At 36.4% G+C, this 27,523-nt stretch overlaps 1 protein-coding gene across 1 annotated transcript in view; it reads right to left on the bottom strand.

The window, feature by feature from the left end:
- The window catches only part of FVE (Transducin family protein / WD-40 repeat family protein), a 159,487-nt gene that overhangs the window by 113,804 nt on the left and 18,160 nt on the right, over positions 1 to 27,523 (bottom strand). The window contains exons 2-7 of the mRNA XM_089807014.1: positions 8,990 to 9,053; positions 8,642 to 8,728; positions 8,379 to 8,441; positions 8,208 to 8,273; positions 7,957 to 8,031; positions 7,584 to 7,659 (exon numbers count right to left, since the gene is read on the bottom strand). Coding sequence (XP_089663140.1) covers positions 7,584 to 7,659; positions 7,957 to 8,031; positions 8,208 to 8,273; positions 8,379 to 8,441; positions 8,642 to 8,728; positions 8,990 to 9,053 — 431 coding nt within the window. The remainder of the gene's footprint in view (positions 1 to 7,583; positions 7,660 to 7,956; positions 8,032 to 8,207; positions 8,274 to 8,378; positions 8,442 to 8,641; positions 8,729 to 8,989; positions 9,054 to 27,523) is intronic.

Raw genomic sequence — 27,523 nt, 5'->3', positions numbered from 1 at the left:
GTGTGGGGGTGCGAGGGGATGCCAAGGAGTCTCCTTCATTGATGGGAGGACGCCAAGGACTCTCCTTCATTGTGGGGGGACGCCAAGGAGTCTCCTTCATTGATTTGACATTTTGATTTGGACTCTTGGAGACTTGTAGCTTTTGTTTGCATTATATACTTATTTTGATATCATGGTTCATGGCACATGATACTTATTGTAATCATCTTTATGTCATGACTCATATGATCATTGATTACTATTAGATAGTAGAATCTAAATACTCATACTATTGATTTGAAAGCTGATATATAGAGTCTAGACTAATATTTATTATTTGTTGATGTTCAATGTTCAATGTTCATTGTTTGTTTGTCATTTGATCATGAATCATGATCTTCCAGTTGATATGGTATATACTATACCATATGTATAGTATGTACACCCTTGCTCCTTCCGCCACCCCCCCATCCCCCGCTGCCATCCCCCCGCCGTCCCCCTGCCATCCCCAAATCAAGGCCCCTCTATCCCCCCGTCTCGAAATCTTGTCCCCCCATCTCCCAGGGTGGTGTAACTATGATTGTTACAGAAGTCGTAGAAATCACTTCTGAGTATAGTCAGTAGAGGAATTATTTTATTAAATTTGGCTTTGTTACAAATGGTATTGTTGCTTCATATCATTTTTGGAGAAACGAATGTTTCTAAAGTTTGTCTCACCCAAGGTCTCTTTGATTTAATTTCAGTTTCCTATTAGTCCTTTGGTAATGGAGAACTTTAGTGAAATTCAACTGTTATTAGTGAGAAAATCACCTAAACCTCCGCACCAGAAATAGGAGACATTCTAGCTGGGAAGACGTTAATTGGACAAGGGTCGAGCCTCTTGTATACAAGTCCGGCATTTTTCCTTCATGCTAAGTATCTCAAGTCTAGCAAAACATGCATGAGGATTTTCTTCAGTTAATGAAATAACCCAATTGTTCAAGAGAAATACATTTTCAATATGAGGGGAGAACCTTTGTAATGCCCCTGAGTGCCAAAGTATTTGTGGCTTATCTAGCATTCTTCTGTGTTGGTTAAATATACAAAACTATTAATACTTGTTGATGTGAGTTTTGCTCCACTACAACATGCAGAATCAAACAACCAATGTTTTGGGATGAAACACCAACTACTCAATCCTCTCTTGAGAAGATGGTTTCTCATGCTAAGCTTGCAAAATGAGATCATGAAATGACTTAAAGGTTCCTTCAATTTGAGGACACTCACTCGGTAAAATAATGTAATTTATTGATAATCATTTAGGGGACTTGCATTGTTTCTCAAGACTTGTCAATTAGATTTCTAAAGATTTGGCTTCACAATGTGCAATGAAAATAATGTTTGTTTTGGGTTGCCAACTCTTGAACTTAACTTGAACCTAATCTAAACTTCTACTTCCACTACTAATTTTGAATGCAAGGGAACGTGGATGAACTTGGACTCTAATAGATGTAATATTGCCAGCGACTCCACCCACATAGTGCAAGCTTCTAAGGTGTGCTTAAAAGATTTTCAAATCAATATTTCCTATTCAATCCCATTAAATGGATACAAACTAAAGATTACATATCAATTGGATTTAAGTACTTTAAAATGACTAGCTCACAACACAAAAGCACTCCTACAATCAGCGAGAGGCTAGTGGCCTCTTTCATGTTGGGTCAAGCAAGTAAGCATTGACAAATTCTTTCATTCAACTAAATTACTTTAAGCTACGTTAATTCTATCTAAAAAAATTGAAATGAAAACCTATACTAAGTAAAGACGAAGATAATTGTTCAAAAATCCAAACTTGATCACAACTAGTCACCATGCAAAGCACAACAATGATAAGTAGAACGACTTTGGCATTATATTAGCAACAATTCTCGAACATCTCCTTTACAAAAGAAAACAGTAGTCCTTATATAGGAAGCTCAAGAACAATGGCCAGCCAAGATTAAATTAGAATCAATGGACCAGGTTAAGTCCTACAAACCCTAATTAGAGTTGTCACCCCATCAAAAATGGAGATTCGAGCACTTCAACATGAGCCAATAGAAAAATTACAAAAAAGTGACAACCAACCAAATGGCACCAAACATGAGCTAATCAGAATTAAGCATCTAGATTACCAACTAATGAGAAAATAGTTTGCCACTTAGGCTTACATAAAACCATCATCTAAATAATGTTTCCTTTGTTGATCCCTTTGGGGGGAGGCAAGCATGTTCCCTATTGAGGCCTCAGCAATTATCCAATTGCTAAGCTATCTAAAAAAAGTGGGAAATATGGATAAACATTGCTGGCCTAAATTGGTGGCTGAGGAAAAGCTAGAACATAGGGAAACAATGTAGAAGAAACAAAATAGCAAGTGGTTGAACAAATGGAACATTAATCCTCACAAGTGCTCAAACACCAATATAGAAATAAAGAAACGGGTGTTAGAGAGATTCAAAACTGCCATGTAGACAAATCTGATAGATAGAAAAAAAACCTATTACATCAAAGAATTTAATCACACATGGGAACACGAGGATAAAGAATATTTAGGATCCGAGATTAAAGGAAAAGCCAAATTTTAATTGCTCAATTGAGGACCAGCTCTCATCATTTACAATGTAAAACTGGTTAATGGAAGGTCCCTAAAGAAGGGTGGGAAGAGAGCATTTGTACTTTTTGCAGAAAAGGAGTGGTGGAAACGGAATAGCACTTTACCAAAGAGTGTGTTGCATATGAAGATATTCACAGCAAGTACAAGGATGGCCTACAGGTGAGCAACATGAAGGGACTTTTTGAAGAGGCAAGGTTACACAAGGCAATTAGTTCCAAATACGAATCCACAACAAAACGAACAACCTCAAGAAATTACAAAAGGCTATGTAATATTCACTCCTTGAGTTAAAATCTGAATAATAAAATATAATAAGAAATAAGACAAGGAATAAATACAAACTTGTCTATCCATACGTATATATTGTCATAGATCAAAGATGAAGGCATATAAGTCATCAAATATACCACCAACTATTGATGATAATATTCCATATATAAATGAAAAACGCAATAGATATCATCAAGTAGCATAACACTAATCTATTCTAATAAATATATTAATCAAGATCAGTAAATTTTAAAATAAGGGATTCTCTTATAGAAGTGACACTCTCAACTTACAATATTTACTAGATTAAATTGATGGCTTCCTAGATGTATACTAAATACATTTAATAATCAATATAAATTGAACATCGCCATTCCTTAATATAATTGAATCGGCATCATTAAAATAAATGGTCACGACCTTTCTGAGTAGACTGGTCCACCCTATTTAGGGTCAGGCAAATACAATAACAAATGAAGATATCATCATCTTTGAACGTTGAGAACGAACCTTCATTTCCCGCCAAAGTGGAAGTCAAGGATCATCGGTCATAATCTCAAAAGAAGACGAAAAACAAGGCATATATCCTGACGTCGACCAAATGCAGAAAGAAGCGGACAATATATGCAATAAACAAATATCTTGCCAATGTGGATAAGGAGAACGGGGACGAGGGAAGATATAACCCTGAACAAGAAAATATAACCCAACACCACTACCTTTGACAGAAGGTAGAAACAACCAATCAAGTATAGTAAACGCAGACAATACAATTTCCCAAGAAGAAGAAAAATATTAACAAAGGACAATTCATAGCCATCGCAACTTACAACACGTCAGCACTTGAAGACGGAATAATAGAGAGTAGAGATAAAGCACTAAGTTGGATAAAAGAATCGAACAAACAACAAAAAGATAAAGCCCACATCGAATGTAGAGGACTTCATACGAAAGGTAAGATGGAGTATGTCCACATGAGCAAGGGTCACTCTTCTATCAAACAAGTCTTGCATGATGAAAAGATGATCACACGATGAAGAGTATGAAAGAGTGTTAACATAAGGCAAAGATGTCAATAGGTGTTCATACCATGAAAATACATGGATCCCCATGCATCGTCTAAGGAATACCAAGGAAGGAAATCGCACCTCTTGAAGAATTAAACCAATTACTATTCATATTCAGTGGATATACCTAAAAGGTATGTTGCAGTAAGCTACAAAGTTAATAATTAATATCTAAAGATAGAGAACTATATATATATTAAAGGGAAATACATAGTTGCAAATTTCAAGGAGAATTAGAGGTATGTAATATTTGATATTTATATATCTGAACTTGACATACCCAATGTAGAGAATGTTTATCAATGATGGACATAAGAAAATTTTATAGTTCTCATAGATTCCAAGTTAATCTTGGTAGAGGGCATCCAACTATGGATGTCGAGTTTCTCTTAACTCAAAGAGAGGGCATTCTTAAAGGAATATCGAGATTCCAAATTGGAACCCAGAGAGATTTGTAGAGAATCTCTTAGAGACAATATATACATTGTAGTGGTCAAAATTGTGCATATGTCAGCAATAAGAGACTTGGTTAGAGGTGGGATCTCTACCAAGTAGTGTTATAAAGTACATAATAGTGGGATCTCTCTTGGGTGAATATCTTGTTTATATTGGGCATCCAATTAATAGTGCGCATAAGTTTTGGGCATCTCAATCTTCATTTCTTGAACCTACACCTATAGTCATTTCTAGATCGCCTTCGGACCGAGATCCCCTTCGAACCAAGATTGCCTTTGGGCAGTGATCACTTTCGGGCCAAGATTGCCTTGGGACTTTACAATCCTTTGGACGGAGATCACCTTCAAGCCACAATCATCTTCAGAACATTACAAACTTTCACCATTTATAAATAAAAAATTAAAATTTAATCATTAATGCATATCACAGATCAAAAAACAAGTTCAACCCTAAATGAGTGATGATGCCACTTACACAAGCCATGTCATGTGTAGAAGTTGCCCCATCTAAAGAGATTTTTGCCAAGTTGTGTAATAATAACATATAAGTAAGCACACTCAATAGTTATATACCAATTTCTGATCACTCATTCATCATAACCAAGTTTCTTATTTGACAGATCCAATAACTCATGGAGATTTGAGAGTGAAGACACCCAATGGGGATTAAAGGCACCATGTTTTCTAAGTACAAGAAGGAAAAACTATATTATAAGAATTTTGATGAGTTTTCAAGGAAAAATTGCAATTTTTTGCATTTACTCATGATTTTTGCTATGAGTGACTCGCTTGGCGAATTGGCTCACAAGTGCTTGCAAGATTTTCAAGCTTGATCATAGGTATGTGCCAATAAGGTCTAACACTTAAGCCCATCAATACTTACTTGATATCAAATGCTATATTGACCCTAGGACAACTAGCCACAAAATGAGTTCGGTGTTAAGGAGGTGCAAATGTGGACACTTAAAGTGACCATAAAATCATATAAGGATGTTCAATTAAAAAATAAAAGAACGCCAAGGATGAAGAGGCATGGATGCAATCCCCATGGAACATGTGCACTGAATCAGCCATTGATATTCACTTGCTGCTGTATAGTTGTCATTAAACTAAACCACAAATTACTCACAATAAAATTGTAACGCACCATAAAACCAGTGTAGAAACCTTACAACTCTAATATGGGATCTAATTAATAAAGAAATGTCATACCTGATAACATATTGTTGCTGTGCTGTTTAATTTTAAAAATGCATGAACGGCACTGGCCAATTTTACAGTCATCTTATAATGAACTTAAACTAAATTCATCTTAAAATTCTGATATAGCAAACAGCTGTACCTGAGTTTAAAGGATATGTTCTTTGATAAGCGAAACCAAATAACAAAGAGAAGAAAACTGTGACAATTCATCCTAAACATAGCCTAGAAGATGGAAAAGGAAGAAAGAAATTGTATTAATATCCGCAGATGACCAAAACAAGGTCAATACAACTCAAGTGTACATTAGGTTAAAATCAAAAGTTCCAGGAAGAGATTCACAGAGAGGTTCACAAAGAGGAAGAACCAAAAACAAAAATATAATATCGCTGGTGACCACCAACATATGTTGTCAAGAAAGCAATGTAAAAAGCCAAGTAGGGGAAACATGAGCCCCAAAGAGCACAAACTAAGGAGTACAGGAGAGATGGGAAAGTTTCATCATGTAGCACAGCTTGGGCCTGAATGGAAGAGTAGAGCTTCAAACAAGATTAAATGGCAATAAACAGAAGCCGCACATAGCAGGCTTCAATTTTCAGACAGCAATTTCTTGATAGAAGAGGATGTGATCAATCATTCAAATGACACATAATCAAAAGTCAGACTAGCTGACATACCTGAGGGGCCCACATTGACGTCAAATTACTGACACAAGCATGCTCTTCATGTGTCATTAAAATAAGGGTCCATTCAACTGATATAAGTCAAAGGCTCAAAGTTCATAAGGAAAAGTTAAAACTATTGAGATAATAGGTGTTGCACACATTGCATAACATTGTTATATTGTATTATTTTATTTTATTATTTAATGTTGCACCTAGATGGATGTGCAACATATAAAGATTCCCAAGGGATATACTTGATGAGTTTTATTGTAACCTTGTGATAATATTTGATGCAATTATTTAATATTGGGGAAAAAAATTAAATTTCCAATATTAAATGTGGGGTCAATGGGTTAGGTAGCACATGGTTTATGTAATACCACTTGATGGTCCTATGGGACTTGCTACTATATAAGCAGCCACAAGGGTAGTTGTTGATATGTGAGAAGATAAAAAGGGAGAAAAAAAGAGTCAAGCGGGACAAGGCTTGACAGGTTAGCCAAGGGAGCATTTGTGAAGGTTGGAAGCATGGCATGAGATGTGGATTCATGCTTTTTCACATGGATTGCGCAATTGTGGCTATGGCTTTAAAGACTTCCATTGTTGTATTGCAATAGCGATTTTGCTGAATAATACATGGTGATGGATGCTTTTGAAGGCTGGATCTTTTCCCTCAATGAGGGTTTCCCAGGATATATCTTGTGTTACAATTTTTATGAGTATGTTGTCTATTCTCTTGCATGTGGATTTCAATTACATATTTATTTCACATCTGTTATGGGTTATGTGGAAATGGTTATATTCTTTCTTGCAAGTTTCCTTACAAAAAAAAACAGAGAAGTAATCCCTTAATATACCTTATGATACCTACCACGGCTAGAGAAATAGCATTGCTAGAACAAGAATGATGCTAATATACAGCAGTAGCTATGTTTTGCAATACACAAACAGCTTGTTCTGCATTTAGGAAACCACTATGCCATCATTCAAATAATAGGAACACAAACATCATTACCTGTGCTTAATTTCAAAAACGGAAAAGCTATAGCTGTATTTTACAATTTACAATAGCACTATAACTCTATAGCTTTACGTATTATGTCCATTTTTTCAAGCAGATACTCATATGCGATATCACTTGCCTGTTCATTTCATATTAAATTGATTCAATATCAAATAGACAATTCCACAATTTTATGCATATTTCATGTCCACTGCATTTCTCTAGAGAATATGCTTGAGGCATTTTGAAATGTAAAACATATTGCCCATGATACTTTATAAAATTATAACCAATAACAGAAAATTTTACAACCTCCAGATAGCACAAATGGTGCACTTGGACTCATAGCCAGTGCAAACTCAGCATTATCTTTATGTCCAGTCAAAACCTGGAAAATAAATAAATATAATCATCACATTCCATCATAAGAAAAATACGCTAGACCATAAAACTACTTGATTTTGCACATTTACGATACATTGTACATTGATTCTATGAAACAAGAAGCCCACTAAAACCAAGTCTATGGTAACTAGAGCATCCCAAATGCTAGCTCTATGACAGCAACTCAATATTTTGAATAGGTGTATATAGTTGCATAACAAAGAAGAGGATGTGACTGAATCATTTTATAAGGAAGGTGTGAGCATCATGGAATAAATGAGGAAGAGAAGTTAAAGCAGACCAAATCTGGACGAGAATCTGCTGCCCCTAGGGAAGCTTGGCGATTTGGTTGTGAATCCACATCCCATATAAGTACCTAAGATCAAATATAAAACAGGAATGTCAAATAACACAGAAAATTTTGAAAAGTACAATTGCTGGATATGCATTTCTAAACCAATTGCATTGGTCAAATCATTGTAAAATGTGGTGTCTACCATAATTTCTATCCAGTAACAAAAAAGCTTTAGAACTAATATGCATAAATCGTACATCTGGACTGTCAGTGTGTGTAGCAACAATTTTGCTATTCTGTGGCAATTCCCGGATTCTGTTAACCTGTAACAACAATCAACACAGCTATCTCAAAATCAACAGTTGCAGATATGTCAAGGATAACTACAAATATACTCATATAAAACGAAATAACTTATTTTTTCTTACCTCACCAGGATGTATAATGGTCTTGAACTTCTTTACAAAAGGAGAACGTGCCTCTTCATTAAACTGCACAAATGTCATGAGCAGTTACTATGACTCCCTTTTATAACCCATTTTTCTTTTGTTTTCAATGCGAAATGGACAATTTTCTATAAATTTTGAACTGTTGTTCAAGTTTATTAAAGTCGGACACATTCAATAAACCAAAGCCTTTTAGAATTGAAAGGAATTATAACTGTAACAAATGAATAAATCATCCAACCTACCTGAGATATATGTTCAGCTGCTGCAACCCTTGGTTTGACAACTTCACATGTTGCAATTACTAATGTATTTGGTACACTTCCATCAGTCTACAGGAAAAAAAATTAGTCATTTCAAGATCTTGTCTGATATTGTTATGCATGCAAAACCCTGAAACCACAAAGGTATGGTGAAAAGATTGTCACGGCAAAGTTCCAAACCAATATTTCTAAAGAAAATACAAAGAAGGTCAGTCACCTGAAAAGAAGCTGACACACCTATTCACCAAACAAAAATCCAGAGAAACATAACTAGTTCACTGAAGAATCAAGGACTTCTCAAAGATTGAACTGACTCAACAAAACAAGTACCTGTTCTGAGAGGTACAAGCGCTGACTATTCTTGTAAGTTGCTTGGTGCAATTGAGGCCCCCATCTAGCATCCCAAACATAAGATAGCATTCAATCATAATCATTTAGATTAAATCGAAATGCATAACCATAACAAATGAGACAAAATCAGCAAAAATTCGGACAATCAATTTTCTGCCAATAAAAAAAACCGTACAAATCTAGAGTCTGCAAAATCAGCCTGCATAAACTATTCTGCACTGGTTGATCCAGAAGACTAGCATGTTAATGCACAGTAAGAAGATCATTCTCAAAACAAGAGAAAAAAATGCAAACTCACTCAACATGTAGCATATGCTTGTAAGTCATATGTCACGCAATAGTTGTGAAAACATTCTGTAACAGAGTGCAACAGCATCCACAGTGGAAAAACTAATAAATGTGAAAGAGAAATTACTAAGTTTTTAGGAAATATTTTTACAGTTCACAAACTAATCAACTCAGTTTATGTAGCTTCTCATTTGAGCAAAATGTTGTTCATTTGTTAAATGTTTTGTTTGCTTCTATTACTTGATAACTGATTCCAAAATAAATCCAAACCCCAAAGGATTTTTACACTGCGAATCCTCACTCCGCATTTTTTTATACACTTCTGTTTCCACAGTCTTGAACACTGCTAAAATCACATTTATTGGGATGTGTTTCAAGTTTCAACAATCAACACACATGGCACACAGGCTCACATATATTCTGCCCTTTCAACTCCTAATAACCTCCAGAAGGTTCCATTAAGTCTATTAAAAAAAATAGCCTCACCGCAGTTAAAATCATATGTTGGGAATGTGTTCATTAACTTGCAAGCTCACAGATTTACATGTATTTTCCCATTTCAACTCCTGGTAACCTTCAGAAAGTTCTACTCGACCTTTCAAAAGTACAATCTTCCTGACCTCATTCAGAAATCCTTATTTTACGAATGTATTTCATGAGTCACATGGCTCATAGGATTACAATCTTACATGTAACAAGTAAACTCCTCGTAATCTTCAAAATGTACAACTAACCCTTTCAGAAAAGCCGTATTCCTCTACAATCCTTGGATACTGAGAGTGAGAAAAACAAACATCTAAAAAATACAAGAGATCATAGGTTCTGATTATATCTGGAGACAAGCCACGTTGCTTGGTATGGACTTGGAAGAGGAAGATCCTCTTCAAATATATTGGTGGACTGCACTATTATACTAGGAGAAGAATTATCATCAAAACGCCAAAGGACCTAGATGAGGTATAAACCTCAGCAGACTACATAGAAAAGGAAAAGAAGACGAGTGAAGTCTTCCAAGCAAGAGAAAAGCAATAACGAGCAAAAGAAGAACAAGGGGAAGTGCTTCAAGAAAGATAACTGACAAGGCAAGAAAACCAATGATGGAATTCATCAATGAAAGTAGGCTCAAAATCATTTTTCTGATTGTAGGATCAATGGTCATGCTAGCAATAAGTGTTGTAGTTTGCATCTTGAGTTACATCCAAAAAAAGGTCAAAGACGACTTCAACAAGTCCATGGACACCTATCTATAAAGACATGAAAAACTGAGGACAGAAAATGAAAGACTTGGATGCATAGAGATAGTCATCTCTGACAAAGAACTTTTCACACTGAACCAACTATTCACTCTCAAATTTCAATTGACAAAAACAAGGATATGTGCACTTGTAAATCCCAATCCTCGATGCAATTTGGTTACAGCTGATATTTTAAGAAGCTTGGTTTTAAAATTTCTGACCATCCCCACCCATATCCATTGGGTTGGTTTAGAAAAGGTGTTCAGATTCAAGCTACAAAAGGATGCAGAATTTAGTTTTGTATAACCAACAATATGTTGATGAAGACATTATTTACATTATTCTTTGAAGTCTAAATGTTAGTGATGCTATATTCACGAGACTAACAAGAATCGTAAGTCAATGCTGGGGTCAAATACATCATCATGAAAAACCAAACCAAACAAAAATTAATATGTTAAGTTCCGACCAAGTTATCTGATGAGCACATGGTTACAGTAAAAGGAGAGAGGCTGGTGAATTTCACAAACTTAATACCATATTTAAAACTTAAACAATTGTAACACCATTTACACAACATAAATAATCATACCCATGAGAAGAACACAATAACACATGATATTTATGTGGAAGCCCTTATGTAATGTCCCCTTCTAGACCTATAAATCTTTCTTCTATATTCTCTTGATCCTCCCCTAAATTCCCTAATAACTGTCACTTATTATTGACTAAGTTGTTCTTCTATTCCCAAATGTATTGGGATCACCTATGATTATTATATAATAAACATGGCTGAGATATTCAAGTTCACTCCAATATATGCATCTATAACATTTCTCAAATGTATAAGAGAATGTAATATTTGTGAAAGTATAAATCAATGCAGATTAGTGTGCCTCTTTAATCTATCTTGATGATTATGAATGCTCTAATCCTGATTTATATGGAATGGTCTGAGTCTCTGGATTTTTTTCTGAACTATCTTCTTACACTCCACGTCACTTCCTGCAGTTCTTCTCTTCGTATGCCTTTCCTCTACTTGTGAGTTCTTAATGAAAAGGGATCAGATGCTTGGTAGTAATTAGTGCTTTCTACATCTCCGTCAAAAATAGGAATTGTTCCCTTTAGTGCTGGCGGAAGTTATATGATTTCTTATACTGATTGGCGGTGTTTGCTCTTATTTGAATATGGTCCAACCTGTTACTGTGTGTTTGATGATTGTAACTTCTAATTCAGACTTTTTCCTTCCGCTTCCTGACAACTCAATATCAGAAAGATCCCTAAGACCAAACTTTTCTCTGATACCATGTGATTGTAAACCAAACTTATGATTAGACTGTCATGATAATGGCTATTGCAGATTTGAGGAAGACTGATTTATATTTATTTGCTTCAGGTGATAATTAAATCAGACTGATCTGAAATTTTCAATCTGTAGAGAGAAATGCATTTTTCAATTTTCCATCCATGTCTCTTGCTTTTGGTGTATATTTATAATGTTTCTAATAGATACATCATGAGCAGACATGTCCACTCATGTTGTGTCTTCTCATGAAGAGACACGGAGGCACTCAGTTCATCCTAACTAACCCAATACTAATCGGAGATGATTAAGTAATAAACAAAATCCATATATAAGTCCTTCAATCTGCATATATTATCCGGAATCATTTGCTTGATCCAATATATAATATATATTGATAACATATCTGATCAATTCTTGATCGATATGTGCAATAGATCATTTCCTGAATCACCAATGGATTCTCAGACTTTATTCTAAGACTTGTATTCGAATCATGAGTTTGGCCATGAAATAATTACATTAAAATATTATCATATTTATTTATTTAACTTATATTATTTTATACTTTATTATTTATCAATTTATAATATAATATTGTATTACTTTAGACATTATCATTATTATATGCTAATTTTGTTTTAGCAACATATTATTAATAGTTGGTCAAAATATATTTTTTATTTGTTATTTAGTTATTAAGATATAAATATTATTGTTACACTAATACTATATTATTATATTATATTATATCATTTTATTACTATTTATTAATCATTTAGATATTGTATTTATTATTTAAATATTGTGTCATTTAATTAATTTGACCTCTGAGATTGGGGATATCACACCTTATGAGAGGAAACCATGGCAAATAATTGCTTATATAATAATCTCTTTCAAATTTTGTAGACTCCAAGCTACTAGAGGCACCAACCCTCGTTCAATTCATTACCACTAGCGCACTAAAAGAGCCAACCCCTCATTTAATTTGTGAGCACTACCCCCCTAGGGATACCAACCCCTCATTCAAATTGTCTATACAAGAGCTATGTTGACAATAAATCTGTCACAAACTGTAATGTCCCCGATTTAGCAGGTCTCTGGAGTATGGTTTTTCAGCTCATCATTGCAACCCTCATGTGCTGATGTCTTGATTTGGGGGTCTGTGTTACGAGATTTCTATTTTTGGACTTAATATTTTTAGTAAGTCATTTTTGGCCAGTTGCTATTTTAGTGGTGCAGTTCAGGCTGGGGTGGTTGCCTGGTATTCCAGCTCTCAGTTTCCGGATGGATTATCTGGTGAAGTCATATTTATTTTTATTATAATGGGATTTAATGAGTATTTAATGCACTTTTAATTATTGCTGTGCTTTATATTATAAAGTAATCAGACTTTATATTATAAAGTTATTTCTAAGTGAAAGGTGTGTGGGTGAAGCTAATTAGCACAAAAAGCATTATAAGTATGACTTCTTGGGAGAGAATGAATCATCTTAAATATTTATATTTTCTCATTGATTGTCTGGCTGAGGGTTTCTGTGAAGTTTTCTGAGTCGTGTTGCAATTGGTGTTGAGGTATAAGAAATTGCAAAATCTCCTTCTGTTCATACTGTGTCTTGGAGATTGATTTTGAAACATTGTCTGATTTGTGAAGAGGATCAAATTACCATCTTGCACTGGTGTGATTGCAAATTGTGAGTTCGAATAGTGGCATTGGAAGTCTGCTGATTTACATCTGGAGCAGTGTTTCATGTTCTTTGGCGAGTTCTGAGCCAAATTTCACTTGGAGGTTGACCAGAATATTAATCTTGAGCTGCGATTTATATTTCAGGGAATTGGGGATCAAGTTACGGGCTGTGTGAGCATTGAAGGGGTCTGTGTTTGATGCAATTAAACCTTCAATATTTCCTGTGATTTGCATTTTAGGGCCTGCCGTTCACTTTGTCACCTCCAAATCTGGACTTCGAGGGATGGTACGCAGTTGCAGACCTGGACGATTAATCCTCTGAGCCTGTGATTAAAGTTTAAAGGTTGTGGTAACATATTGTGGGTGCTGCGATTTACCTTAAGCTCTGGAAATTCATTTTGTTACTTGGCATTGCACTTGGACAGGCAGACTGTGAGGCAAAGGATCCACACAATTAAATTCAGGTTCCTTGTTCTTTGTAAATTGTTTGAAATACATTTGCAAACATCAACAAACTATGTTTAAGAAATAAGCAAATGAATTTCTTGAGTTGTGCCTTGCATTTTTTCTTGAAAATTACTTTTTGTTGTTTGTTATATTGCAAAAATTCAAAAGTATATATTCCAAAAACTACAAAAAATCACAAAACATCAAAAATACAAAAAATACCACTTTGTGCATCAGCATCACAGTTTGAGTCTAGTTCAGTTCATTACTCACACCAGATCACAATATCCTCATAAAACTCATGATAAATCTGTCATGTTACTACTCACAAAACTCTCTTCAACATGCTTCATAATTCTGCTCCAAAGTCTTCATTCTCTTTGCATAAATCCCTTCTCATAACTCTCATAAAGTCTTCACAATTATGCTCATAGAGTCTACAAAAAACTGTTTATAGAATCTTCATAAATTTGCTTATTATTTGGAAGGATGTTACCTTAAACCTTTTTACACTTCACATCTCTCACGTGTCTCATGTTACTCCAACATATCTCTTAACAAAGAGAGGTAACCCTTCATTAGCGTGCATATTCTTCATATATGCAGAATTATATATTTCTAATCTCTAATTTCTCTACATTCTTTTTACAACCACGCCCTTCTTTATTTCCAGTCTCTGTTTATATCTTCATATTTCTACAAAGGGAGATATCCCTTTGTAAAGTGATTTCTTAATTCAAGAATAAATAGCATTTAGTTTAAAACAGTCATATGTTTCCAACTAATCGCTGCTCTTTAAAAGTCATCGCTTTTTGCCAGTATTAATAATAATAACCCTTTGAATAATGAATCATGGCCTTTGTCTTTGACTACAATAAAATATAAGTTTGTCTTTTGTATAGTTAAGACATAAATTGTCTTTATGCCACCTTTGCATCTGTTTAATATTAATCATTGGTACCTTATTAATAGTAATAGTTTGATTAAATCCATTCTCATGAAATTGCTGCTTTATGAAATATTTGTTTTGTCTTCACGTATTTTGTCTTTATCTTGCTTTGTCTTATTCTTCTTCTTTTTTCTCTTTCATTGCTTTTATAAAACAAACTCTGCTTTTATAATTTATGTGCCCTCTTCTAATAATAGCAGCACTTACTCTTCCATATCTTCTCTAAATAAAGTTGCTCATCTAACTACTCATTAATTTATTGCATATTTAACAATATGCTCCCTTATAAATTGCTTCATGTATTATAAAGATTGCTGATGCTCATTAGCACCCAATCCCTGCTTATTATATCCGTCATCCTTGGGGAAAAGTAACATCTCCTCCGGTGAACTGCAGTAACTGTGACAAGACTATGGTCCCTGGTTCAACAACTGCATGTTTTATGAATGCAAAACCTTTGTTCCTACAAGTTGTAAGGTTCCCTACTATTCATACCTCTATGATTTCAAATACTTTCTCTAGATCCAATCTCTCTCTGAACTTAGACATCAATGACAATATGTCTTCCTTCCTTTGACATCAATGAGAACTTTTCCAACACTATCAAGTTGTTTAAGGAGAGAAATCAATTTATTTACTTATTTGACAGTTAGTCAAGATGAAGCTATTGGGACTTCTTTGATGTCTAATGCTAACACCCATACGAAGATTTGGATGAGTTGTTTTGCGTTTTCACATGGGGTTGTCATGAACCTAAGGGGTGGCATCCCCAAATGTAGAGCACCAGATTCACTTAATTCCAAAATCTGCTATATAGGATTGTGTAGATAATCCCTACTGGAAAGCCACAAAGTTAGAAAGCAGCTCAGAAGTTGTCAGTACAAGAAGTAAGTCACCCAAGCACCTCACCATGTAGATCACCTGTTGTCACAGTACAGAAAAAGAATGGCACTTGGAGAATGTGCACAAATTACCAAGCACTCACTAAGATCAAAATTGTAAACCGCCATCCTCTCACAAGGATAGATGATTATTGAACTAATAGCAACATGGAGAATATTTCACAAAATTGGACTTCAAGTTACCATTAACTACAAATGGAGGAGAATACATGGAAGAGCAATTTCAAATTGACAAAAGGTCTTTACAAATGGTCAATGCGTCCTTTAGATTTATGTAATGCACCTGCAACTATTATACACTTGATATATGATGTTTTGAGAAATTCCATAGATACATGTACCTTAGTGTATCTAGATTATATCTTGATTTACAGTACCAAATGGAAAAAATGCCATTTGAAATAATTTTTTGCAAGTTTTGAGGAATAAACTAAAGTGCTTACAAAAGAATCAATCGTATATTTGCATCATGTGGTTATGAAGCGGTAAGTTGAGAGTGAGTCTCACAAAGGTGGAGCCTATTATAAATTGGCCAACACCAAGAGTGCAACAAAGACAACTAGTTTTTAAAGCACTCTCAAATATAGGGGTAAGTTCACTCCATCTTTCTCTTCTATAGATGTTCCCTTACGCTCAATTGAAGCCATAGGTAAGAAGTTTCAATGGAATAAGGAACATGATGACTCATCTAATTGTTTATGATTTGTCATGCTCAAATGTTAGCTCTGCCCAACTTGCAGCTTCCATTGGAGGTTGAGACTAATCCTAGTGAATAATATGAGAATTGCCTTGCTACACAAGGATAATCATGTTTATTATCTGTTTACCGTATGGGGTAAATAGTTTAATGCATACCGACAACAGACAAGAACATGTAACACAGCAATACTCCTTTTATTATTTGCATGTATACCGAAGAGATTACATATTAATACGATTGCTTACAATGATGCTCAAAGTCCATTTCAGACGGTGTACATATACGTTCCCGAATGGTGACTCAACCATCGCGCCCGTTTGGATACAATTCTACCCGTTAGCTACAAAATAGACTTTTACCGACGGCATCATCAACCAAAAAAATTCCTTCACCTATTAGGATATGAAATAGTTATATACACTAGTTTAAGCCTCACTACAATTTATGAAATGGCTTGTTCAAATTTTTATAGAAACCCTAAAAAATCCATTAGAAAAAAGCAAAAACCCAAAACAAATTTCACAGTGGATTCCAATAGATTTCCTACATGCCAATTTATTTGCAATTCAAGGACTAAATTTGTGCATTTATAAATTACTTTTGCGGTGATTCAACATCTAAATTTACTCTTGACTTATAGTTTTTAAACAAAGATGTTGAAATGGAGTCATTATGGAAAATGAAATATAAACCCTAGTAAGCTAGGGAATTCTAGCCCAAATTTTTCTATACAATGGCATGATATGTCTCTATCTTAGAAAATTAAACTTCTAAATCAAGACAATTCAATTTTGGGATTAATGGAAATATATCAAATCTAGGACAATTTGTTAAAAAAGGCCATCTATGACATAACCACTAATAAGTTACTTAATTTTGGTTATATTAAGAAATGAAGATATTATCAAGAAATTAAAAAACGGAGCAAAAGTTTAAGGAAGCAGCTCAAAAATGGTCGAATATATTAGGCCAAAGGATCAAAAAAAAGTCTCAAAAGTGATTCTACTAGAACTTTGATAGAAAGAATGATTTTGATGAAAGATTGGAGAAGGAACTTGAAACAAAAAAAGGAAATTTCCTAGACCAAAAGTTAAGTAAAGCATTAAATCACTGATTGGAAAAATTTGGTGGCTGACCAAATGAAAGATGGAGATCCTAAAGAAAGAAGGGACTCCCAAACACACATCAATGGAAATAGGAGTGAACAGAATTCCTAGATTTCCAAATTTGCAGGATAGTTACAAATCCTATATTCTAAATTACTACTCAGTCGATAGACCTGATCCTCTCTATCCATATGGTGATCAATCTGAATTCGAAGGCGGCAAGAACCAACTCTGAAGGAACCCAAAGAGATATGTAAGGCGTGGCTCCAGCAGCATGACAAGTATCCTTGCATACAATAATCCCATCCTGGATATCCAAAAAGCACTTAGCATAAACTGCTATCCGCGGACATAAACCCCCAAGGGGATTACACCAAGTCAAGAAAATGTATTGTCTGTAAATATCAAGTCTAACATGCCCATTCAACTCCCCTTGTTGCAAGGGGAGGAGGTGAACGGGAGGCAGTCAATCCCAATCACGATCAATCTCAACAAAGTAGTGGCTTGAGAGTACCAACAACGGGCCTTGGTAGCAGGATCAAAACTAGCGACGTCAACTGAGGAGCAATAAGCCTGGTAGGCGTATCTATAGTGACCTTCCACGGAGTCTACAAAACCACGGAAATGGTGAAGAAACTAGATCAGATCAAAGATAGCCCCGAGTTTGAAAAGATAACCCTTGAACTCTACAAGGATAAAACTACGTGGGGTGGACCAATGGCATCAGATGATGCACCGAATGAAAAGAATCTAAACCTGCTCAATCGAGACCCAATCCAAATCTAGGAGAGAAGGTCACCACACCACATAACCATATAGCATTGTCAATCTGACTAAGGAATCCATGAGGAACAACTTAGATGTAATGTACTAAAAGTGATGTTTGAAACATTGTCTCTCCAACATGGCAAAGAAGCCCAACCCCTTGCTAACTCTGGGTTGGATGACGGGTCTCAAGCTGAAGTGAGTTCCAAAAAAGCTAACTCTTAGAACATATAAGAAGAAGCAATCTCAACCTCTAGGCCCTGAAAGTAAAAATGGAGATGCAAGGTCTTCAGACAGTTGAAAATTAGGACTCAAGCCTTATCCAGATTCACAACAAGTAATTGTAAGTCACAAAAGGATACTAACCTATCAAAAAGCCTCTAAAGACCCTTGGGAGAGGAGGCCAAAAGAACCACATTGTCAGTGTAAAGGAGAATGGAGATTGAGATTTGGTGCAAGTGACAGCCATCACCTTGAAGCGAGGAATCCTTAAGAAAGTCCTCAAACTCATCAATGTAGATGCAAAACAAGGTGGGCGAGAGAGGGCAGCCCTCCTTCATCCCAATGGTGCTCTAGATATGGTCGGAGAAGCCCTCAGGAGTCCTAAATCTACCCACCAAAATCTCATATAGCCCCATAATAGTTGTTGATAAATTCTCTAATATCCCAATGTCTCTAAGCCTCTAAAAATGGGCCACCCAAGGGATGGAATCGAAAGCCTTACAAAAGTCCACAAAACAGCGATAGACTTTCGTTGAGCAATGTCACTTCTCCTCAATAATAGCCCACAGTGTCAAGATATGAACCATGGTATGGTAGTCAGTCCAAAAACTGGCTTGACTCCTACCCAAGCAAAGTCTCTTGTCAAGCTCTCTAAATAAGATAGTGTTTAGCACCATGGCATAAAGTTTTGCAAAGGTGTGCCCAATCACGATGGTCTTGTAGTTACCTAGGTCAAAAGCCAACCTGGACTTATGGATTGGGTAGATCACATGTCTCGACCAAGAATCTAGAAAGCCAGTACACACCACCCTATAAAAGAGCATAGTAAGAAAGGAACACAAGACCAAGATACTAAGCTTGAAGAGCTCAACCTGGAACCCTTCCTCATCTACTGCACTACATCTCATAGATCTGACAGCCTTGTAAATGTTGGAGGGAGTGAACAAGTAGCAATGAGGAGGGGTGAGGTGGAGAGAGGGTTGGCCAAGAAGTCATAAAATGTGGAGGTATGGGAGGTGAGGGAGCAAAGGTCAAGGGTGGAAGATGGGAGGTACAACAGGGAAACAGAGTATGCCAAAATAGCTTGGGGTTGTGGACAAGCGTGTCACAAAGGGATATATACTACGACACGATGAACATTTGCATCTTGTAGCGAAATAAGCAGTGATAAGAGAGTCGCAGCCTAGCGTAAGTGAGGGAGTGAGCATCAAAAGCAAATGCAAGGAGCGATGAAAGGTTTTACAGTCATCATCAAAAGATTGATTCATAGGGCACACGTTCCGACAATTGAGACTGAGGGAGGGGGCGTAGCGATGGGGAATGGAGAGGAAAGTCGACTCCAAAATCGTGGCGACCAATAAGTCAAACAAGGAAGAAGCATGGCAAGAGTCAGTGAAGCTAACTGAGGGGGCCGATTTATCCAAAATGGGTGGTGAAGAGGTCATAGTCATCCTCAGTGAGGTGGAAAAGGGTATAGGGAAAGATTGGAGAAGACAAGGGGTGGGAGAGGGGATGCAAATTTCAAAAGCAAATATTTTCATGATTCAAGAAACAAAATTAGCCTAAAAAGTGTAATATCCCTTTCCGGATATTTTACCCAAAACCCTTAATATTAAGTGCAAATTTAAAAACTGAACAGAAAACTATTAAAATATAGGATCTCTAATAGTAAAACAATTACAAATAAGTGCTTTTAATTTCTGAATTGAAAGAACAAAATGACTTTACTTATCTTCTTTGTGATTGCAGCAGGTTCTTTAAATTCTTCCTTCCTCAACACTGATAGCTTTTACTGGATCGCTGTAAGACAAGTATTGTGAATGATAATAGCAATAATATTATGAGAGCTCTACAGGTACTTGTATGTCTTTTTGTATATATTTTCACTGCAGGTTAGCGATCTCAAATACATACATGAAGAAGCGGTCATGACTCTGAAGAGTCATGCCCTTACGTGGCCCAAAGGCCACGTAGGGACATGCCTCTTCGGAGGCATGTTAACTACGTAACTGTTGATAACACTGGGCTTATATTGCAATATAAATCGCATGCTTATAATGGGATTAGTTACGGGTTGAAGACCCGATATAAGAAGCATGCTTAACACCTCGACAATGTCATTAGTCGGGAATAACAAAAGTCATTATAATTTCCAGTTACGGGTAACATGAAACCCGACAATGATATCTGTTATGTATTATGATAAATCCGACAACAAAGTCTGTCATGTGTAACATGAAGGTTGACCACTCAAGTTGATCGACCGTAATGCATATTTATACTGTCATAAATAATATACATACATAACAGAGGTGTATGTATACGTACATGTATGCATACATTATTATGAATACATGTACGTATAGATATGCCTCTATCATGTATATCAGACAGTGATGTATGCATATTTCTTAGCAATACAAGACAGATATCAGAGTTAGAATGTCAAATGCTTATATCTCTGAAATGATAACATCATAGAAGATTCAGATTTCCTTCTCCTGATGCTAAAACATCAACAAAAACCAACACTTGATACAATTTCCAGAATTTTAATAGTTTTATAACCAGCAAATTTCAATACAAAAAAACTCAGAAAGTTCGTTTATTTCTTCCAATATTCATAATTACATATATGCACCAGGAATAAACACAACAATCCGCCAATATATGTTACTGTATTATATAACAGCAATACAATAACATGCAACAATCCAAAATATCCAATCTTACATACAGAAATAACAGTCAGATTGGACATATAAATAAAACCTGCAAGAAGGCTAGGTTTGCGTCCAAACTTCAAAGATTCCTCAAGGGTTTGCGTCCTCAAAGAGATAACCAGCAACTGTTTCCAGCTCCCAGATTAATATTTGTTTTAAATATTCAATCTTCATATATCCTCTCATGTGGAGCTTGTTGTACCTTTATTACTTTTCCCAATGGGATGCATGCTCATTCAAGCAATTTGGGATAAAGCAACTTTTTTGTCCTTTAGTCACTTAAGTGAACATAGTACCTTTTTTAAATAAAGTGACAAGTTAAATGAACTTCAATAGTCACTTAGTCAGTAAACCATATAGTCATTAGGCATTAAAATAACTGACCAAATGAACTCTTATGAGCATGTGCAATAGCTCGTTGGAAAGCTGTCGATGAGACGCTTCCAACCCAACACTGAGGTACCGAAAATACTTAACTCTGATTACTTACTAAAAATAGTAAGCATCTAGACAACCTGCCAAAACTGCTCCAATGGGTTTGGAAATGGAAATGTCTAGGACAAATCTCGAACTGAAACCCGTACAGAACCTTTTCGCCCCCGAAACCTAGGCGAAGTGAGCTAGACACACACACAATTATAACGTCCCAAAAAAAGGGGACATTACAAAGCCTCCCCTCTCAAAGATTGCTTGCCCTCAAGCAATCCGCTCATACCTATAGAAACCAAATGCCAAGATCCCATACTCACCTTGAGAATGCGATTTTACTCCTCGGTCGATGTACCCCGACATGCACCTTCCCAAACTCAGAATGGTGAAACAGTACAATAGGAATCAATATGTCAAATAACTGAATGCTAAGATCCCAAGTCTCACCATAAAGGGACACCAACTGCCATGTGTTGCTGCCCTGTGTGCCAATACCCTCAGTCAAGATGAAAGCCTCACTCCATGAGTGACCCTATGAGTCTCTGCTGTCAAGTGAAGATGGGAGCTCAACAATATACCAATATCCACCCCAAGATGATAGCAACCAAACTCTCCAACAAGCTCCCCGATAAAAAACAATACATAGGGATGCTCCACCTGGATCCCAAGCGAGATTTTGCGCGCTATCTGAAATACCACTAACCAATTCCTATAACATCTGCACCGATGACAATGATAGATCCAACCAATCTAACTCAATCACTATATCACCTAGGTGAAAACAAAGTAATCCTAATCTCTGGATATTTGATATGTCAAAAGGCTGAAACACACAGATCATAGTCACAGCATAATCTACTAGATGTAAGATACTGTTAACACCTAGATCCCCGATCAACCAATACATCGTGTCAAACCTATCGCCACCTGGATCCCAAAACAGTCGAACCCCACATCCATTCACCCTATAGAGGTAAAAATACCTGGTAGCGTCTATAACACAACATCTCTCTACAGCTCCCGCTAAACTCCCATGGATGTGATAACTAACCAAACCATCATGCCAACTGACACCATAATCGTCCTGTAACCATGTACCCATAAGAGAACTTTGTGACATAGAAGTAGCAAACCATGTTGGATACATATCAGCATGATGTATAACCGACAGCTTTCCTTGCAAGTAATCCCCCACAAATAGTTCAGCTGGATGCTTGCATCCGCTAATCCCACCTTCCGAAGATGGTGAATACCCATCCCACAAAGGATGATATAATTCTGGAACCAACCCACACCAATGCATCAAGTCCCTCGTGCATGGGTCAAAAGAAAAATAATGAGCACTCCTTACTATGTATTCTCGGTAAAATGCTCCAACCCCTGTCAATGGCTCATCACTAAAAACACTTGAATCAAGCAGTTGATCCCTCTGACTCTGAAAATCAACAAGCCAGCATCCAAAATCAGCTGCATGGAATGAAGTGACAGATTTGCTTCTAGGAGATGGAAACAGATCAACATGAGAGCTATACTCCCAACTGGATGACACTCTATGAATGCCCTATGTGGATGATGGAGTAGCGTCGTGTACTACCACACAACTCTCATGAGAATCTACCATTGCGACACAAGAGCTACCAGTAAATTGTCCTGTATCAACTATCATGGCACCAACCTCAGAAGAACTCGATACAACTAGTGGTTCTCTATTGTTCTCCACCAAGGTACTCATCCCAACTGAAAGATCTGTGATAGATGTGACCACATCCCTACTACAACCCATGGATATAAAATTCTTATCAACTGCCTCTGTGTATAACTGTACTATATCTGCAATTGGTGGAGACTGTGCCAAAATCAACTCCTCTGTAAGCTTCTCAATCTGTGATTGTGATTCTTGAAGGGCCAACTGGGCACTCTACAAAGAATCCATAGTCACCTCAAGCTCATGAGTGAGCTTATCAACCTTATCCTCGTTTCCCTACAATGCAACATAACAAATGCGATCCCACTCGAGAAGAAAATCTCTACCTGCAAGTAGTTGTACGTAAATTTGTTTCATCATTCCAATCACCTCTCGGAGTGCATGTATCTCTACAAGGGAAAAAACACTATCACCATGCTCATCTATTAAAGGAGTACTCCAACCATAGGTGGCCAACATTTGACGAGCAACATCAAAATGCTTAACAGTTGTGGCAACCATCCTGTCATTAACCTTCAATTGGCTTGCTAAATGATGATCCCCTTGTGACGAAACAATTCCACACAAATCTTCCAATTTGTCATCCGCATTGTGATATGAGGCTGAATCAATGTCACGCACCATATGATAAGCAACATCGTGTATGCTATCATCTATGCACTCCTCAATATCTAGGGTTTTGTTGCTATGCACCTCATAGGATGGCTCAACTGACGAGGTAGAAGTTGCTGATATAACAATATCTTCACACTCTTCCACTTCCAAGGTGGCTGCGTGTCCACCCACATCATGATCTTGGGATTCATTCTCATCAAATGAATTTTCTGATCCATTTTCTAAGGTCTGATTTTTGCCCTCCATAAGGTCAGCTATATGATGGTCACTAACTACTGGGAATTCATCATAGAGGCTTCTAGATACTATAGGGACCTCTTGTTCCTCTTTCCTTTTAGTACTATTATCAAGTTGATCAATGGCTTCCTTATATAAATTTCTATACCTGTCCTCTATAAGGAGATCTCGAGCCAAATCATAGCATTTATTTCTTATCATATCCGTCTTGTTTTGCAGCCCTAGCTAAAAGTCCATGTAATCAATGAAAGGAAATTATTTTTGAAGCTTTGACAGGAATTTGTTATAATTATCGTACAGTCTCCTTAGTTCACTTTTAATATCGAGTTGGAAGTCCATTTGATTCAGCACCCCCATTGTTTTGGTTTTTGCTGCTATAGGCACGCCCATTTGATACAACTACTGCTTTGAAAGGTAATGCATTGCTGTAGATTAACACACACACCACTGTAATGATCCCCAAATTTATTACAGAGTTCTGAGAACTCTAATTGATTAATTTTGTCAAACAGTTTCCCACCAATCACCTGATTTTTCACTAACAAACCCACGAACAACCTAGCCACTATTTGCTAATTCAACACCATTAAATGCTGAATTTAAACCCATAAACAGATCCTTTTTTGCACTAATAAATCTCAGACTGAACTTGGTATTCAGAGTTCTTCAATCATCCAGTAATACAGCAGAACCAACAAACTTATAATCATATACTGAAGACAATAACAATAACGCGGATAAGAGAGTTAACTATGCGGAAAAGCAAGAAGAACAGACCCGAAGTAGGTGATTATCCTTGGTGAATGTGCTGAGGCAGCCATTGTTATCCCACAGGCCTGGTGTCTTCTCAATTAACCGGTTACTATTACTACTATATTTCAATTGCTTGTTATGGACAAATTCTTCAATATATCTGTAGATGAAGGTAGCCCGAATGGAAGAAAAACCTGGATTTTATGGTTGGGGTGAAAAGTTCAAATCTCCCAGATTTCTAATTGGCAAAGATCCAATCAATAAGAAAGTCTCAACCGATGATAAAAAGGATCTCAGATTATTACACAGAATACTCAGTTATATAACAGAATGAAATTTTGGGTGGAACAAAATGCCCAGACCCGTGTTTTAACTGGTGCAGACTTGGAGAGTAGTTCAAACCTTGATGAAGAAATATGGCATCTGCACTTGACAGCGACTGACCCTCTGATATCCGCGTCTATGTATAAATGAGAATCCCTATGCTTCAAGTCGAGCCAATACCTCCACCCGAGCGATTTTTCCCCTCCCTTCAAACACTATCAATGTCCGCTGAGCCAAGACTGGTACCACCGAGTTTCTTCAACGCTGATGGATGCTGGAGTTCAAATCTTTATTAAATGCGTGGTACCCGCAAGGATAAATCTCTGATATTACACATATGCAAGAGTCGAACTTCCTGTAACCCACGTAGGTAAAACACATTCATTCAATGGGTTTTCCAGCCTTCATCACTACACCCGACACCCATTTCAAGCTTACCCGTAATGCTTCGTCACTACAAACGGTGACCTCTGCTATTGCATAGCAAATGGGAATGATGGTCGGCATTTAGATGCTTGTGCAAGGTACCTCCACACATTACCAACATCGCCTTTCCTTGCGCGAATGAAAAAGAACAGTCATAACTTATACTCAGCCAGCACTAGTCCACAGTGGAAACATTGTAACCTGTTCGGAATTGGAGTTTGCGTGAGTTTTCCTTTGCCTGGGTTTACCTCCCGACCTGCCTGGGTGTGGTTTTGTATTGCACGATAGTTGTCAATGCACTGCCTTCTCTTTTGAGGCCATTGCTATTCAAATCTTCTCTACCTTCCCTACCAACACAATACCTGCTCCACGTGCACAGTATCAAACTCGACCACTAGTATTCACTACTCCAAACACTACCAAACCAACAACTATCCTATCATTTATTCATAAACCCATCTCCACAACCCTAATCTACTCACATTGGTAAACAAAACAGAACTCACTGATTCATGTGAACACCACAATCTTCTAACTCTTGCCTTTTCTATTATGAACTGATTTTTTTATTTCAATCTCCTGATGGACATCTGTAGTTTCATTTTGCTGAACTATGTCTTTCCTATAAAGATGTTTGTAAATAATTTATCAAGCTTCCAGAATTTCGATGATTCTTATGTATATAATTTTCAGAATCACTCTCATGGAATCCACAAAATTTATCTATAAAATATTGTGATTGAAACGCTGAGGATTTCTTCAAACCGCATAACCTGTAAATTGATAACCCTACAGGCTGGCAGAATACACCAGCTCTAATACCACTGTAATATTCCTTTCCGGATACTTTACCCAAAACCCTTAATATTAAGTGCAGATTTAAAAACCGAACAAAAAACCAACACTTGATACAATTTCCAGAACTTTAATAATTTTATAACCAACAGATTTCAATACAAGAAAACTCAAAAAGTTTGTTTATTTCTTCCGGTATTCAAAAATACATATATGCACCAGGAATTAACACAACAATCTGCCAATATATGTTACTGTCTTATATAACAGCAATACAATAACATGCAACAATCCAGAATATCCAATCTTACATACAGAAATAATAGTCAAATTGGAAATATAAATAAAACCTGCAAGAAGGCTAGGTTTGCGTCCAACCTTCAAAGATTCCTCAAGAGTTTGCATCCTCGAAGAGATAACCAGCAACTGTTTCCAGCTCCCAAATTAATATTTGTTTTAAATATTCAATCTTCATATATCCTCTCATGTGGAGCTTGTTGTACCTTTATTACTTTTCCCAATGGGATGCAGGCTCATTCAAGCAATGTGGGATAAAGCAACTTTTTTGTCCTTTAGTCACTTAAGTGAACATAGTACCTTTTTTAAATAAAGTGACAAGTTAAATGAACTTTAATAGTCACTTAGTCAGTAAACCATATAGTCATCAAGCATTTAAATAACTGACCGAATGAACTCTGATGAGCATATGCAATAGCTCATTGGAAAGCTCTCGGCAAGACGCTTCCAACTCAACACTGAGGTACCGAAAATACTGAGCTCTAATTACTTACTAAAAATAGTAAGCATCTGGACAACCTGCCAAAATTGCTCCGATGGGTTTGGAATTGGAAATGTCTAGGCCAGATCTCCAACTGAACCTTGTAAAGAACCTTTTCGCC

The sequence above is a fragment of the Cupressus sempervirens genome, chromosome 10, assembly GCF_028749045.1.
Source record: "Cupressus sempervirens isolate cs-2001-9-10 chromosome 10, ASM2874904v1, whole genome shotgun sequence".
NCBI lineage: Eukaryota > Viridiplantae > Streptophyta > Pinopsida > Cupressales > Cupressaceae > Cupressus > Cupressus sempervirens.
Note: the sequence above shows the minus strand (reverse complement) of the source record. Positions and strands in the feature narration are given on the sequence as shown.